This window comes from Manis pentadactyla, chromosome 8 (assembly GCF_030020395.1).
Source record: "Manis pentadactyla isolate mManPen7 chromosome 8, mManPen7.hap1, whole genome shotgun sequence".
Taxonomy (NCBI): Eukaryota; Metazoa; Chordata; class Mammalia; order Pholidota; family Manidae; genus Manis; species Manis pentadactyla.
The window spans coordinates 125,089,020-125,104,851 of record NC_080026.1 but is presented as its reverse complement, the minus strand read 5'-3'; the positions used below and the strand labels follow the sequence as shown (position 1 = coordinate 125,104,851).

The following is a 15,832-nucleotide window of genomic DNA, read 5'->3' as shown; positions in this document are numbered from 1 at the left end:
CTGTAGTGGTCCGCAGCCTCTGTGTATCTGCACTGCAGGTGGTTCTTCATGCCTAAGCAGGCTCTTGCTGCAGTGCTGCATCCTTTGTGGAAAGTGAAGGGTAATTGATGGCTGTCCTCCTAATGGTCTTTAAAAAATTATGTTCATTGATCAATAATGTTAGGGCACGGCAGGCCCAGTGTTGGGGAAAGGGGACCAAGCAGATGGAGGACATGCTCCTGAGAGCCTACAGTCCAAAATAGATGATGGCTATAAACCCATAACCACCTGCTCTGTCATCTTAGTAGCTACAAGGACTCAGGGACAGTAAACCTTTCCCACTCTGTGGTCATAAACGACTTCTGGAACCTGGACCTTAGAGGTCTGGCAGGGGCTGGAGAGGGATGGCGCCCATGGGGAGGAGCAAATACGTAGGTGGGACTGTTGATAACATTAGGGAGGTAACTAAGCCATGTACAGGTCAGAGGGTGTGTATGGGTGCTGCTAGGCTCTTGGAGGTCACCTCTGCTAGTCTCACTCAGCCTTGAGGAAACCGAGACCAGGAGAGAAAGACCTTTCCCAGAAATTATCTTGGATAAACCTTTGTCCTGGCTCCAGACCTGCCGTTCACTGCTACAGCTCTCCGTGCAGCCTGGAGGCCATTACTATGCATCTTTAGGCCTGTTCCTCTTCCTCATGGAACCCATGTGCCAGCCTGGGCCTCCTGTTTCTCCGGCCCAGGCTTCAGGTGAAGGCCTGGCTCTGCCGGCCTCTGCAGCCTCAGAGAGCATGGTGTTTGGCACAGGGGCCTGGCTTCAGTGAGTCACTGTTTGGGAGATACGGTGAGTTATTGCTGGAAGTCTCAGCGGTGAAGCATGCTTCTGTCCCCTGTGGTCAGAGAAGGGCAGGAGAGAACACAGTCGCTGTCCTTCCCAGGACTCGGCCTCTGAACTCCCCACCTCTCTTGATGCAAAGTGCTCTTTGGTCCAGAGAACTGTGATGGGCAAGTGGGGCACCCGCCTGGAGGCTCCAGAAGTCCTCGGTCCTAGGCTTGATTCTTCTGCTTTGCTGCTGTGAAGTGTCATGTCTCTGAGAAATTCACATTCCCCTTTGTGTGTCCCGCACCAGGTGGGTGGGAGGTGGCTGTGCACTTTGACCCTGCTGCATGGGCCCAGTTCATCCCAGCTAAGGTTCAGAGCAGCCGCCAGTCCCTTAGGTGGAGAAGGCATCCACTTGGTAAGCCAGGGCCTCTGGGAAGGTGAGCAGCAGCGATGTCAGCTCATCACACAGGGGGTGTTCAAACGGCCCTGAGACTGGGTTTTACTCATTTTTGTAGCCCCAGACCTGACTGTGCTTGGCATGTGGGGTCAGCTCTGTAAACGCTGGCCTAAGCGGGCAGGGAAGAGAGGGAGCACTTGTCCTCTCCTCAGGAAGCTGGACCCAGCCCATGCTACCATGTGAGAACAGAGGACCGCATGATGGGCGCAGTCCTGCCTTGGTGGCCGACAGAGGCCACGGGCACAGCCCTGGGCCCTGGTGATGACCACAGCAAGCCCCTGCCCTTGAGGAGCTCGCTGTGTCCAGCTGGGGCTGCCCCCCTGGAAGCCCAGTTGCCTTGCTCCGGGATCCAAGTGTTCCGAGGGAAGGCAGGGCAGGGAGTGCAGGACGCAGGGATGGCCAAGGCCGGCGGGGGGAGGACTCTGCAGGCTGAGACTGAGCGACCCCACGATGGAAAGGCTGTCAGGGAAGCTGAGGGAAGTAAGGCTGGAGAGGCAAGGGAGCTGCTCCTGCAGCGAGGAGGCCCTGCACACGGCCTCAATGAGCAGAGGCAGGGAGGACGGCTGTGCTTGCTGGGGGCATAAGGCCTTGAGGGCAAGGCCGTGGTGGGAGCCTCTGTTCTCTGCTCCGAGCACCCACACGCCCAGCCTGGCCTAGGCAATGACACAGCTCTTCCCTCTGGACATACCTTTTCCAGAAACCAGCAGAGCTATACTGCCCACCTTCAGAGGGCCTAGCCGCTCACCCGAAGGTAGGAGAAAGAATATGCCGTGAGACTCACAGTCTCCACAAAGTGAGCAAGTTTCTTGGGCGAAGTATGACAGATCTTGGCACTGAGACTCTGGGAGACATTCCAGAAGGACTGGACAAAGTGGCAGCACTGGGCACATGCAGCCACCAGGCCCTCCTGCAGCCTCGTTCCTTCCTGCAGGTTACCTGAACGTGCTGGTGAACAGCCAGTGGAAGTCACGCTGGTGCTCCATCAGGGATAGTCACCTGCACATCTACCAGGACCGGAACAGGAGCAAGGTGGCCCAGCAGCCCCTCAGCCTGGTGGGCTGCGAGGTGGTCCCAGACCCGAGCCCTGACCACCTCTACTCCTTCCGCATCCTCCACAAGGGCGAGGAGCTGCTCAAGCTGGAGGTACGGCGGCCCCTGAGGGAGGCAGGCCTAGCCAGGGCATGGAGGTCACGGCTGTTTGCTGCAAGCTGCAGGGACTATAATCCTAGACTGGGAGAAGCAGTGAAACTGCCTTTAATTTTTACTTCCTTTGCCTGAGATTGTTTGCATTTAAAAAAAAATTCCGTTCCCTTTCTGACCTCAGGGTGGTTGGGTTACAGGAGTGGGACAATGAGCTACTTCCTGCTCATAGTGCAGGTGGAGTATTTATAACTCCCTGAGCTGCTGGAAAAACCTGGGGACTCACAGTGGGTTTCATTTGGTTTGTGTATCACCAGTTGGGGTTCCGTATATAAAGATGACAACAACGGATAGGGCTTATCAGAGAACAATTAGGTTTGTGATACAGTTACATTTCTCCCACTCCCCACCCTGTGTTTGATGTGATGTTACATTTACAAAAATAAGAGGTGACATAATGCCTTCTCGCCCTGAGCCGGGGCCAGCTTGCAGCTAGCATTCTTTACACGCACATAATAAGCACACTCCCTGGTTCACCCAGTTAGTCCGACATCCAGGATCTTCATCCCAATTTTGCTCCAATACTGCCCTCTGGTGGCTGTATTGAACCCAACATCCATTTGCTTCCCACGATCAAGCTTGTCATTTATCCATCAGTCCCACTGACAGACATGTACTCAGTACAATAATAAGGTAAATGAGACAGATGTGCTCTCTGTTATGGAGCTTACATTCTGATATAAGAGTGAGATCGTATTCAGCTAATTACCTAGTTTGTTGATTACTTACAGGTGCTGGAAGGCAGTGGGGTGGGTGCTGTGAATATGTGAGGAGGCCAGGAGGGAAGTAGGGGGTTGATCCCAAGAACTACAGGTTTCAAGGGAGGGTGGCATGTTTAGATATGGAGTTAGAGATGCCTCCTTCAGCTGCTAGGTGGTGGGCGGTTTGGAGGGGACCAGAAAGGACCACAAGAGACCAGTTAGGAAGGTGTCCCAGGTGCCCAGGGCAGGGATGGTGGCAGCTGGTACTAGAGGATGCCCATGAAAACCTGTACTGAGAAACCCACCTGAAAATGAATGGGCAATGTCAGACGCTGCTTATAGCTGCCTCTGTAAGAAAAACGTAGCAAAAAGGGGGTAGAGCAGTGCTGTGTTAATGCCAAAGTGGTAGCTGTTTTTTGGCATGGAAGTAAACCTACAGTGTTGACAGAATTCCCAGGTTTTTCTTGTCACAAAGGCAATTAATGATGTAGGCGTTTTAATTGAACTACCTAAATACACGTATTTGATTCGAATGAATTGTCCCCTGGAAAAAACCAGGCACCAACTTCACAGCTTCTCAGAGCTAGCTGACCTGGTCTGAGGTATTTAAGACATCTTGACTTTACTGAAAACACAAACATAAATTTGAATTTTGTTATTTCATAGCAGGGATCCAGACAGTTGTGTATATATGAACCAGGGCAATCAACGGACATGTGACAGTTCATAAAATCGAGGTGTCAACCTATAAAACAATTTCAGCAGTTCTCTCCTAGCCCATTAGCATTCTAGTAATACGTGTTTGTCAGTCACATGTGATACTTGGGACAAATGCCTACAGCACTGTGGAGGTGGCCTCAAGGTATCACTAGTGGCAGGAAATGTGACGTGAGGTCACTGGGGTAGCACATGCTAGTGAAATGAGGGGGCACGGCCCCGGGGAGGGGCTGGGCACCAGGTGGCGCGCTCCACCCTGCTCACGGCCCTCTCGGCCTCCTCCCAGGCCAAGTCTTCCGAGGAAATGGGCCATTGGCTGGGCCTCCTGCTCTCTGAGTCAGGCTCCCAGACAGACCCAGAAGATTTCATCTATGACTACGTGGATGCCGAACGGGTTTCCTGTATTGTGAGCGCAGCCAAAACGTCTCTGCTGTGAGTATAAAGGGGCCTCCCCTTTGCACCCTCCTGTCCCCAGCCGGGCTTCCTTACCCAGGCCCAGACTGGCCTCTGGTGGTCACTGGAGCAGCAGGGCAGCCGAAAACTCCCTCCAGCAGCAGGAAGAGCAGCGCCAGGGGGCAGCCCTCAGGGAGGCCCAGGGAAGAGCTCGGCGCTGCGCCAGGCTTCAGGCCCAAGGTGGCCGCGGCGTCTCTCCAGCCCCTTATGGCAGTCACGGCCCACCCTGGTCGCCCACTTTCCTTGCTGCTAGTTCCGCACGTTCCCGTGGAGCCCTCTCCAGCAGACTGAGGCCAGGGGAGAAGTGACCTGGGTCGGGGTGGCTGAAGTGGTGCTGGTGGCAGCTGGCCAAGCGAACTGAAACAGAGTCCATTTTCTTATGTACACAATGGGGAAAGTCTGGTCTCAGCTGCCCCAAGTGCACTGTGAAGATGGAATGAGAGAGGGTTTTGTTGTCGTTGGAATGAGATCCACAGAGGGAGGCGTCCAGGTGAGATGGCAGCAGGAGACCGAGAGGACAGGCGTGGGGCCTGGGAAGTTTGTTTTCCTAGAGGAGGAATTTGGAACCAGGGGTTCTAGTAGGAAGGCCCTAGGGGGAGAGGAAAGAGGTAACCCTCAATAAATGGGTTTCAAAGTGAGGTCAGTGCTGGCCCCCAGGGGCCCTGCACAGCCTACGGGGTCCCTGCCCCTCAACTCATAAATCCTTTGACCCTGGTGGCTTTTACCAGTTCTGAATCTCCCCTCTCCTGCTTTGCCATGTCTTCCAGACTGATGCAGAGAAAGTTCTCAGAGCCGAACACTTACATTGATGGCCTGCCCAGCCAGGATCACCAGGAGATGCTATATGACGACGTGGCGATGTCGGAGCTGACGGCCATGGTTAGGACCCTGCTGGGCAGCGGCCTGGGGCTGTCCACTCCTCCTTTTGCTAAACCTCAGTGTCTCAGCACCAGAGCTCATTGGATTGTCCTTCAGATGAGCAGACTCCAAGTCACCTGCAGGGTCGTCAGCAAAAACCTAAGAGGTCATCTACTGTCCACTGGGGCTGCACAGTCCCCCCTGCCTGGGGACTTGTCTAGATGAAACAGCTGGTTAACCACCGGGATCAGTGCTGGGGCTGAGGGGTGTGGTGCTGGGACGCAGGGCCAAACTGATAGCTGAGGGGGAACAGTCATCCTGACAGCAGTTTCCATTTACTGGGCTAAAGGCCTCTGCGGATGACCTCATTTAATCCTGACCACCTTATAGGGAGGTACTGCGAGTCTCTTCTCAAATGCTGTGTCCTGGGTATCCCACCTTGAATGGCAAATCCAGGACTTGAGCTGAAGTTAGAAGGCCAGTGCTCAGTAGGAGGCTTCCCCAGGAGGGAGGGCACTCTGCACTCCAGCATGCGACCAGGACAGGAGCTCTGAGACAGCTCTGGTGCCCCTTCCGGAGCCCAGGGAGTAGGGGCAATGGTGAAAGCCACCTGACTCTCTTTCCTCTGCAGGTGGAATCCCCTGAGGAAGCCACCCATGTGACAGATGCTCCAAGCGAGACTGACTCTGACCGAGTGTACCTGGACCTCACGCCTGTCCAGTCCATCCTGCAGGGCCCCAGTGCTGCCCAGACCCAAGACCCCTCCACTACACCGCCCCCACTGGACCCTCCGGCTGAGACCGTTTCTGCAGACCCAGGCCCTGCCCCAGAGGAGCCCCTCGTGGAGTCCCCAGAGAACCCCAAGTTGCAGGTACCAGCTGTTGCCTAGCAGGTGAGTCAGCCTCACCTTCCTGGCCCCTCAGCTGGCTGTGCACTTGTTTTCTTCCAACCCAGATGCCACAAGAGAGTCTGGAGCCTGAGGAGGCTTCCCTGAGAATGACAGTCAAAGTCCAGGATGAACAGCAGAAAGTCTCCTTCCCACCAAGCTGCCCTGATTCTGTGGCCATCACCCCCGCTGAAGCCATCACCCCCGCTGAGGCCGTCACCCCAGCCGGGGCCAGCCCACCTACGAAGGACAGGTTGAGAGCAATCACTGCAGGTGCCTGTGCTAGATGAGAGCTGAATGTTTGGAAGCTGGTCTGATCCCCTCCCTTTCAGATGAGGAAACAAGTTCAGAGGGGTGAAAGGACTTGCCCAAGGTCACACAGCCAAGCAGGCGTGGGCCCAGCGTCCTGTTTCGGTCTCTGCTAGGCTAGCCCGGTGTCTAGCTCTGATCTGTTGCCGAAGTCCAGGGTTCGGTCTGAGCCTATGCAGCGGGTTGGGACAGCCCTGTGTCGCACGGGCTGACCTGGGGGTTCTCCTCTCTGGGTCTGTAGAGATCAAACTTGGCAAAAACAGAACAGAAGCCGAAGTAAAGCGGTACACAGAGGAGAAGGAGAGGCTCGAGAAGAAGAGGGAAGAAACCCGGGGCCACCTGGCTCAGCTCCGGAGAGAGAAACGGGAGCTGAGAGAGGCCCTGTTACGATGCACAGGTAAGGGGCTGCCCGGGCGGAGGGACCCCAGGAGGGCCTTCTGCTTGGGATGAACCGTGACCTGAGCACCTGACCTGCCGGCCTTGCCCCTGGTGGATGCCCCCCCGGAATGTTCTCTCCCCTCTCTCCCATCTGAAAGGTTGCTCTCCTGTGCAGAGGGACCATCTGACCTGTTGTCAACAGGACAAGGAGGTAGTTGGGAAAGCTGGCTAAAGGGCATTTCTAAAAGTTATATATGTTTTACTTTCACTAAAGCAAATGCATATTTCTCAGTCCGGCTGACGGGAGTCCCATGTCTTCGTCCTTGCATTAACCACACCTGTATGGTGTCGTCCTTAATTTCCAGACACTGGCAAAGACATCTGAGTCCTTGTAGATTATTTTCTGAATCCACCTGTCATCCATCAGCCACTTCCTAGCGGCTTGCCTTTTGCAGGCCTCTCCTGAGGCATTTGACTTCACTTGCACAGCATGACTCTGTGCTCACTTTAGTACCTTGAGTGCAGTTGACGGAGCACCACTGACACAAGCAGGTTTGAGGACAAACTCAGCTGAATCTCGCGAAGCTTGTGACGTGATTGGTGGGGGATGGTTGGGGATGGGGCACAGTCACTGCCTTTCTGTATGACCAGCTCTACTGACAGGTAATTCACTGACCGTATACCTGACTCATGTACACTGTCTAATGCAATGGTTCTTAGCATATTCGGAGTTGTGCAACCATCGCCATAATGCAGTTTAGAACATTTCCACCACTCCCGGTTTCCCCCAGCCGTCCTGTCCCTTTATACATCTGTCTCTATACATCTCTGCCCACTGGCTTGGAGGTTTCAGTAGCCTTGGCTATCAGGGCACGGAGGTAAGGAGATGGGAGTCGTGACACGTGCTGATGCGTGTGACCAGAGGCTTGTGTGTGACAGTCCTTGAGAACCCCGAGAGTACAGCTGGGCTGGGAGGAAGGTCCCCAGCGCCTTCTCTCCTCTGGATAGTCTAGGTAGGAGAAAGTTTTCACTATAGTTTATCCTCCTGGCAAATAAGCCCTGCAGATCCCAGCCAATAAGCCACAGACCGTAAGAAAATAATTCTCCAAGTAATGAACCTGTATTTTTTTTACTCCAATCCCCAAAACATCAATTTCTCCATGAGTTTTTTGTAAACAGTGATCCTTGGGACTACTTGTCACCAACAAAGGCTGACAGATGCTTACTTACCATAAAACTTGGAAACAGCACAAGTTAATTTCAGCGGCTGTTGACTTGTGGTGTTTGGGACTATGCTGAGCACATGTGGTACCATCTGTCCTCCAGCAGTGATGTCCTAGGTCACCAAGGTGCTGTAGTACCACCTGAGAACTCCAGGGTGCGAAGAAACAAGGGTCTGAGGACCACTGCTCTGCTAGGCCTCGGGGTGTACCCAGGGCCAGAAGGATTAAGGGAACTGTGTGGGGCAGCTTGAAACAGCCCAACCATCAAAGCTCCCTCCCCTTGGGGTCACTGTGACAGCAGCAGGTACCCAAACAACTGGAGGGCCTACCGGAAGTGACTCAGGCTGCAGGCTCACCCTCTTGTGAAGACAGCTCTCTTCAGAGCCTTCTCTAGCACCTTCTCCAGCCTTTGCAGGATTCCAACATAGGACTTGGGTTTTAAGGCTGCCCACTACACACAGAGAGGCCCATCCCAATTCTGGGTGTTGGAGCCAAAACTGGCGTCCACACCCACCCACCGGGCGTCCTGGCCTCAGCCGGAAAGCTGCTGCTTGCAGCCGGCTTAATTCTCTGTACAGACAAAGGAGTCCTGGCCAATCTGGAGCAGAAGCTGAAGGACATGGAAGACGAGTGCAGGATGGAGGAGAGCAGGCGTGTGGACCTCGAGCTCAACATCATGGAGGTGAAGGACAACCTGAAGAAGGCTGAGGCCGGGCCCGTGACGCTGGGCACCACTGTGGACACCACTCACCTGGAGAATGTGAGCCCCCGAGTGAGTGCCAGGAGCCACAGCTCCTCTGGGCTTCTTGCAGAGAGCCTCCTGGACCAGGGTTGGGGGAAGCGGGTCATGTGGGCACATCTCCCTCCCCTTGACTCAGGCCTCTTTCTCTTCTTGTCACCACAGCCCAGAGCTGCCACCCCTTCCCCAGACTGTACCCCAGTCAACTCTGCCACAGCACTCAAGAGCAGGCCCCTCTCGGTCATGGTCACAGGCAAAGGCTCCGTCCTCCAGAAAGCGAAGGTAAGCAGTCACTCCCTGCCTCCTTCAGGGTCCCCAGGGAATGGCAGAACTGTCCCTAAGGTGGGGCCCATGCTCTGAGCTGCATTGGGGTCTCGCTCTTGGCAGGAGCTGGGGCTCCGCCATGCTTTTGGCTCAGTCTTTGGCACTGACCAGCCAGAAAGGTGTCTGGGCCTGAGTCCAGTGTTCTTACCTACATCAGCCTGAGGACACGTGCATCCTGCACACATCCCCACCACTGGCCTCTGCACAGATTCCAGGGAGAACAGCTGAAGTTCAGAGACAGACTGTGACTGGATAGTTTTTAAATACAGAAGTCAGTGATGCTAACGGACTTCTGCCATTAAAACTGGAAAAAAAAAACAAAAAAACTGATTCAGAGAGGTAATAGGATTTGCCTACAGCCACCCAGCCAGCTAGTGGCAAAAGGCTTGGTAAGGTATAAACCGAGAGCGGATGTCATTACTGGGTTCCCTTGAGGGCTAGGCCAAAAGTGTGATTAATTCATTCATTTGCATAGTAAACACGCCTACAGCTGCCCTTGCTTTTGGCAAACTTGGCTCCTTATTTCTATCCTGCTTACTTGGAGATATTTTGAGCCAGTAACTATTATATCCACATAAGCATGCTTGTCACTGCTCCCTCACTGTGTGGTGGGCATCACAGACCACCCCCAGCACTCCGCTGCAGCCTCACCATCCTTTAATCGGTGCCGCCAGCAGTGATGAACACACAAAAGTTGAAATCTGAAAAAAGTTTTCTCTTACATTTTTCTATGCATATGGAGGTTGCTATAGCGAATAACTAAGTTTCTTCTTTTGGGGGTGCTGACACTTGAATGGTACCCTAGGAATGGGAGAAAAAAGGAACAAGCTAGGAAACAGGCTTCATCTAAAGACTGTCCCATCGGTGAGGACCTTGGTGACAATCCTGCTTCATTAAAGTGGCAACTCTGACAGGATAAGGACCGGGGTGCCGTGGATGGAGAGCTTCAGCTGAGAGGAGGCTCTGTTGCCTTTCGGAGCCAAAGGAAGTAATACAACAGAAAAAGAAGGCTTTTTTGGAAACTTCAGTCTGTTGGATGTAAACAATGCTGTATTTAGGGTTATTCTATGTTTCTTCTTTGAAGTTTTCATCAACTGCTTTATCAAGCTTTTTAAGTAGTGAAAAGCTTCTGATGTTGAGGCTTGGGTGGAAGGAGGGATCACGGTAGCAGGGCCCTGGCCCACCAGTCACGTGCCGTTGATGACCAAGAAGACCTAAACTCCTGACCATCATCTCTTATTCAATACTCAGCAGTGTTGGGGTTAAACCATCCTTGCCTCCAGGTTTCTTCTCTCCAAAATTAGTAGGCCCAGCTCAATCTTCTGTGATTTTATGACCTGCTTTTTGAGAGACAGTAGCAGGGGAAGATATTTGGAACTAAGCTAAGACACTATCACCACTAAATTAAGGACTGGATCAATTGCTTTTAAATACAATTTATGTGATACTGTATTATAGGAAAAAAAAGGTTCAAACTCTGTAATTTAAAACCAGTAAAAAGTATCTTTTGAGATTAAACGGACTTTTTTTTACATTACCATATTTAAAAAAGATTACTCTGTTTACAGATTCAGTCCTGTGGCCAGGCCATTTTTAAGGGAAGAGGTATTTAATATAATGCTGTTTAAGTTGTGCTAAATTAAGGTCCAGGCCCCTTCCAAGAAAAGGGTGGTGAATTTTGTTTGCAGTGGTCTCTCATCTTAAAATTGGCAGTGCCATTCTTTGGGCTGCCCGTCTTCTCTTTTGATGACTGTTTAACACAGGTTGCAACATTTCATCTATCATCTCTGCCTCATTTCTGGGGGTTCTCAGAGTTCTCTAACACTGGTTCTTGTGAAGTAGAGGTTTTTTGATTCTTACTGTCTTTCTAATCCCAGGGCATTTACTTCTTTTGTTATAAACACTTGGTGTCAGTTTACCAAGTGATGAGTTAGTTTTTTGTTTTTTTTTAAAAATAAAATGTTCATTATATTTTGGACTTTTCTTGTATTTCATGGAATGGTTTGGGGCAGGGCCTGGAAGACTTCTACCTCAAGGGGGAAACACCTTGGTTATTTACATGCTGAACTCAAAATACGTGCAGTAAAAACTGGCAGAACTACAGGTGGGATCTTAGCATAGGTGAGGCTGAAAGAGGATTTTCATAGTATAATTAATCTACCCACACATAGGAAACAGAAACTGATCATGTAGCAGTGACTGAAAATCAATACTCCTAGAAGGTAAACACACTCCTGAATAATTGTTGGGGAAAATAAACACATTTATGAACTCTTTTAATTTCTACTTAGGCAACCTTCCAAAAGTATGAGTATGTTTCTTTTAAAAATGACACAACCAAACAGAAAATCGGGTTCCTTGAAAACACAGATACAATAAAAAAGACAACCTAAGGTTATGTTAAACCAGCAGAATCAAAAAGGAGGCCCTAAGTAAAGATACTGACAAAATTTTTAAATTACAAGAAAATGCTGAGTATTTTCCATTTTAGAAAGTTATCTCTGACATGAAAACTCCAACACATATCACAAAAGAAAAACCAAATCTCACGTTTGGACATAGATGAAAAAGTCTTAAAATGTTAGCAAATGAATTGCAGCAGTGTTTAAAGAAATCATGCATCATGACCAGCTATCACTTATCCAAGCAGTCAAAGGTGGGTCAACAACTGAAAATACACTGATCATATGAATAGAGTAAATGTGAAGAGAGGTCTCAAAGTAGGCAGGCATACCACAAATCTCAGTATCCTAATGACAGTAATTTAAGAAAGGCAGTAAGCATTCCTAGTCTGATAATATAAACCACAGAAAATAACATGAGAAAATCCAGAAGCAGACAGACACATGCTGTTAACACTATTTTTATAAACGTTATCCTGGAGGTGCTAGCTAATGCAAAATGATGAGACAAAGTAGTATAAAACTTCATAAGGAAGAGACAAAACTCAATATGTAAATGATGTCTTTGTAGAAAAGCAAGAGAATCAACTAATTATTAGAACTAGGGTGTTAAGCAAGTTGGCTGGAGTGAGAATCATTCAGTAAAAATAAAACATTGCAGATGGGCCATAAATCTTCCAATTTTTCCAAGGAGAAAAGGTTTATATAGTAAGTAAAAGCCAATTACTTTTAAAAGAAAAAAAAACAGCTAGGCTGATTAGGCAGTAATAATAAAGCAGGAATTTCCTCTGCCCAATTCAGTGGTACCTTCAGTAGACAAGGTTTAAAAAAAGTCTTTGAGGGTTGGGATCTAAAAATAGAAACAGTAAGCCTTTACTGTGTAAACCCAGTTTTGTGGGTTTGTTTAAATCCAAGCAATTCAAATCGAACATCCAAATAGCCCAGAACCAAACAGAGCCTAGAAATGACTAACATACAAAACTAGAAAAATGATTAAACTGCTCTTAAAGAAAATGGATTCATGTAAGTTCTCTGACATCACCTATAGGCACCTGCCAGGTGGACATGTGACCCAGCTCTGATGTCACCTTCTGCCAAGGTAAGCATAACAACAGGAATGAAAATATCCCTTGAAGGATATGTCATCACACAGTGCTTGGCACATCAAAAATTTATTTTCAATGTTTAACAATACCATAAGACAACATCTTCAAGTGCTTTTATAGCACCAGAAATCCCTGAAGTTATTAAAACTTAGTATTTAAATCAAAGTAGACTTGAATGTTTGCATACAAAAACATTATATTAAAAAGAAAAGCTATGATACAGTGTCTGGATTTAGTTTGGAGCTCTACAAAAGTTTCTACTGAAAACCCAACTTGAAACACAACCAAGGGGAAGAATTGATTCTTAGATATCACAGGGGTATGGAAAGTACCTAGTTTGCCAGAAAATACTCCACCTAAGCCTTTTTTTTTTTTTAGGGCTATAACTAATGTTTTTTATTAACACAATGTTACATAGATTGTATTGTATATAAATGCAATACAGTGTCTAATACAATGATTGGTATTCTAAATGTTTCACATATTTTTCTTATTTTGAGAAGGCATCTCTCATATTTATTGATCAAATGGTTGTTAACAACAATAAAATTCTGTATAGGGGACTCAATGCACAGTCATTAATCAACCCCAAGCTTATATCTCAACAGTCTCCAATCTTCTGAAGCATAACGAACAAGTTCTTACATGGTGAACAAGGTCTTACATAGTGAATAAGTTCTTACATGGTGAACAGTACAAGGGCAGTCGTCACAGAAACTTTCGGTTTTGCTCATGCATCATGAACTATAAACAATCAGGTCAAATATGAATATTCATTTGATTTTTATACTTGATTTAAATGTGAATCCCACATTTCTCCCTTATTATTATTGTTTATTATTATTTTTAATAAAATGCTGAAGTGGTAGGTAGATGCGAGATAAAGGTAGAAAACATAGTTTAGTGTTGTAAGAGAGCAAATGTAGATGATCAGGTGTGTGCCTGTAGACTATGTGTTAATCCAAGCTAGACAAGGGCAATAAAACATTCATGTATGCAGAAGATTTCTCTCAAAATGGGGGGTGGGGTTCTAAGCCTCACCTCTGTTGATCCCCAATTTCTCACCTGATGGCCCCCCTGCGACTGTGCCTGTCTTAGGTTGTTCCTCCCTTGAGGAATCTTACCCGTCTCTGGCTCACCTAAGCCTCTTTCCCACACAGATACAAATATTCCTGTTAAATAAATAACCAACATCATTTCTTGAAATATTCCTTAAAAAAATAGATATGAAATAACCTAGACAGCCTAAGATACATGATTAAAAAAGCAAAACCCTCTGTTTCTTTGTATTTGTTGAGCTATTCTCTTTGCCCCACGAAAAGCAGAATAAAAGCACTCAAATACCCCACAACCAACCCCACAACTAAGCCCCTTAAGTAAACTTGAAAGGTCGGCCCTCCAAGGGGATGTTGCCAAGAACCAAGGCCACCTTCACGTGGCCCGAGGCCAGGACTGTGGGTGCACTCGGTCCCTCCCTACCAGCCAAACAAGCTGGGTAACGGCTCACATTCCAGTCTGGGGTCTTTCCAAGTTTCTCCCACACACACAGCCACTCACCAAATGAAGTAAAAAATGCCAAGTCCCTTTTCAAACTAAAACAGATGCATACAGGACATCGCTGGGGAAAGGTGTGTGAAAAGGTCCCCACTTCCTCCTTGCGATGCCGTCGCTTCACAGTCCACAGGATGCTAGTCAGGACCTCCGTTTGAGTAGTACTGTCCCCAAAACATTGTTTAGCATTTGTTGTGGTCAAAGTGAACTTCACAGAGGCCATCAGAAGTCTCTAGATTCCTTTGTTTCTCCTCGGGGAAAAGGGGGCAGGTGACACAAGCTCAACAGGACACAACTAGGTACACGAAGTACATATTTACTTACACGCCAACACCGTCATGAGAGGGCGGAGCCGGCCGCTGCTGTGTCCCCAAGCAGCCCTGTCTGCGGTTGGAGCATCTCTTCTCCCTGGGTGAGGAGAGTGGGCAGGGGGCCTCTGCACCAAGCTGGAGGCAGATGCTCAAAGGACTCCCACCAGACAGGGTGCTCCACTGAGGGCAGGTACCCTGCAGCCTCCAGGGTGCCCAGGTCTTCTTGATAGGCACTGGGAGGGGTACAGCTGCTGCCCTCCTGAAGGCTCTTGGTGGGCATCACGTGCTTTGGGGGCATCTCTCAAGGTCCCTAGAAAAGAAGTGAACTGTGAGGACATGAGAAGGGTCTGAGTCCTCTTCTCGGCCAAGCAGCAGCCTCCGGGCCCCTGCACGTCTTGCTCTTACCCCACAACCCAAGCAGATGCCAGATGAGAGGCCCTATCTGGCTGCCCTTCAGATCCACTGCCCGGCCTCAGGAAGCCAACCTTTGCCGGTGGCTGGAAACCCAAGGCCCCGGTGGGAATCCTCCTCTGGCTGCTGGCCACTCTAACTTAAAATCGGACCAGGAGCCACAGGGGGGCCCGTAATGCTGCCCAGCCATCATCCTCCCTGGCCTGGTCTAGCCCTTCCTCTCCCAGTCACCTCTCAAACCGCCTCCCCATCCACACTCAGCTGGCGGCCCTTGTGCCCATTTTCTGAGCAAGTAGAAACACTCATAAAAGAACTCTGGCCAGCTCCCACCACACCTGCTCTCCACCTGCTCCCACCACACCTGCTCCACCACACCTGCCCTCCACCTGCTCCCACCACACCTGCCCTCCACCTGCTCTGTGCCCACATCCTCTGTCTTCCAGTCGCCCTGGACCCACTGCTCCTGAACCCAGGCCTCCCTAGGAGGCCCTCCTCCCAGTTGCCGTGATTTTTCCCTCATATGCTACATGTTGTACGTGAACTGCTTGTCTCCCCCACCAGCACAGAAGCTCCACAAGCACAGAGATTCTTACTGTCTTGTTTACTGCTGTGCTCCCCACACCTGGAACAATGCCTGGGAAGTAGGAGACCCCACTAAATGTTCTGTGCATGGATGCACAAGTGATTGCCTGATTCCTTCCATTGAGCAAACACCCTAGAACCTGCCTCCGGCTGAGCTCCTGGACCTCAGCAGGTCCCAGGCCACCCCACCACCACCCCACAGGCAGACCAGCCACACTCACGGTTCTCACAGTGAGGGCCCTCCCAGCCCCTTGGCACTCATAGCGGTAGCTCCTGTTCTGCAGGACACAGGTGCCCTTGTTTGTGCACAGGCTGGGTTTGCAGAGGCTGACTGCCCTCTTGGCTTCTACAAAGGAGAACCAGCCTGGATCACCCCCAAAAACCCCTACTCTGAGGAAGCCCAGCCCAGGTGGGAGGCCACTGG

The 15,832-nt window shown here is 49.9% G+C and overlaps 2 protein-coding genes across 9 annotated transcripts in view; one reads left to right on the top strand and one right to left on the bottom strand.

The window, feature by feature from the left end:
• The window catches only part of AFAP1L2 (actin filament associated protein 1 like 2), a 92,933-nt gene extending 81,917 nt beyond the window's left edge, over window positions 1-11,016 (top strand). For 6 of the 8 annotated variants that reach the window (XM_036898678.2, XM_036898676.2, XM_036898675.2 and 3 more), the window contains 9 exons: window positions 2,189-2,400; window positions 4,162-4,307; window positions 5,096-5,207; window positions 5,818-6,057; window positions 6,141-6,345; window positions 6,623-6,778; window positions 8,561-8,754; window positions 8,887-9,003; window positions 9,851-11,016. In XM_036898678.2, the coding sequence (XP_036754573.2) occupies window positions 2,189-2,400; window positions 4,162-4,307; window positions 5,096-5,207; window positions 5,818-6,057; window positions 6,141-6,345; window positions 6,623-6,778; window positions 8,561-8,754; window positions 8,887-9,003; window positions 9,851-9,877 (1,409 nt within the window). In that variant the 3' untranslated portion in view covers window positions 9,878-11,016. The remainder of the gene's footprint in view (window positions 1-2,188; window positions 2,401-4,161; window positions 4,308-5,095; window positions 5,208-5,817; window positions 6,058-6,140; window positions 6,346-6,622; window positions 6,779-8,560; window positions 8,755-8,886; window positions 9,004-9,850) is intronic. The other 2 variants (XM_036898672.2, XM_036898679.2) reach the window with 1 other exon arrangement.
• A 3,488-nt stretch (window positions 11,017-14,504) lies between these two features.
• Window positions 14,505-15,832, bottom strand: part of VWA2 (von Willebrand factor A domain containing 2) — a 32,759-nt gene continuing 31,431 nt past the window's right edge. The window contains 3 exon segments of the mRNA XM_036898623.2: window positions 14,505-14,725; window positions 15,630-15,659; window positions 15,662-15,754. Coding sequence (XP_036754518.2) covers window positions 14,565-14,725; window positions 15,630-15,659; window positions 15,662-15,754 — 284 coding nt within the window. The 3' untranslated portion in view covers window positions 14,505-14,564.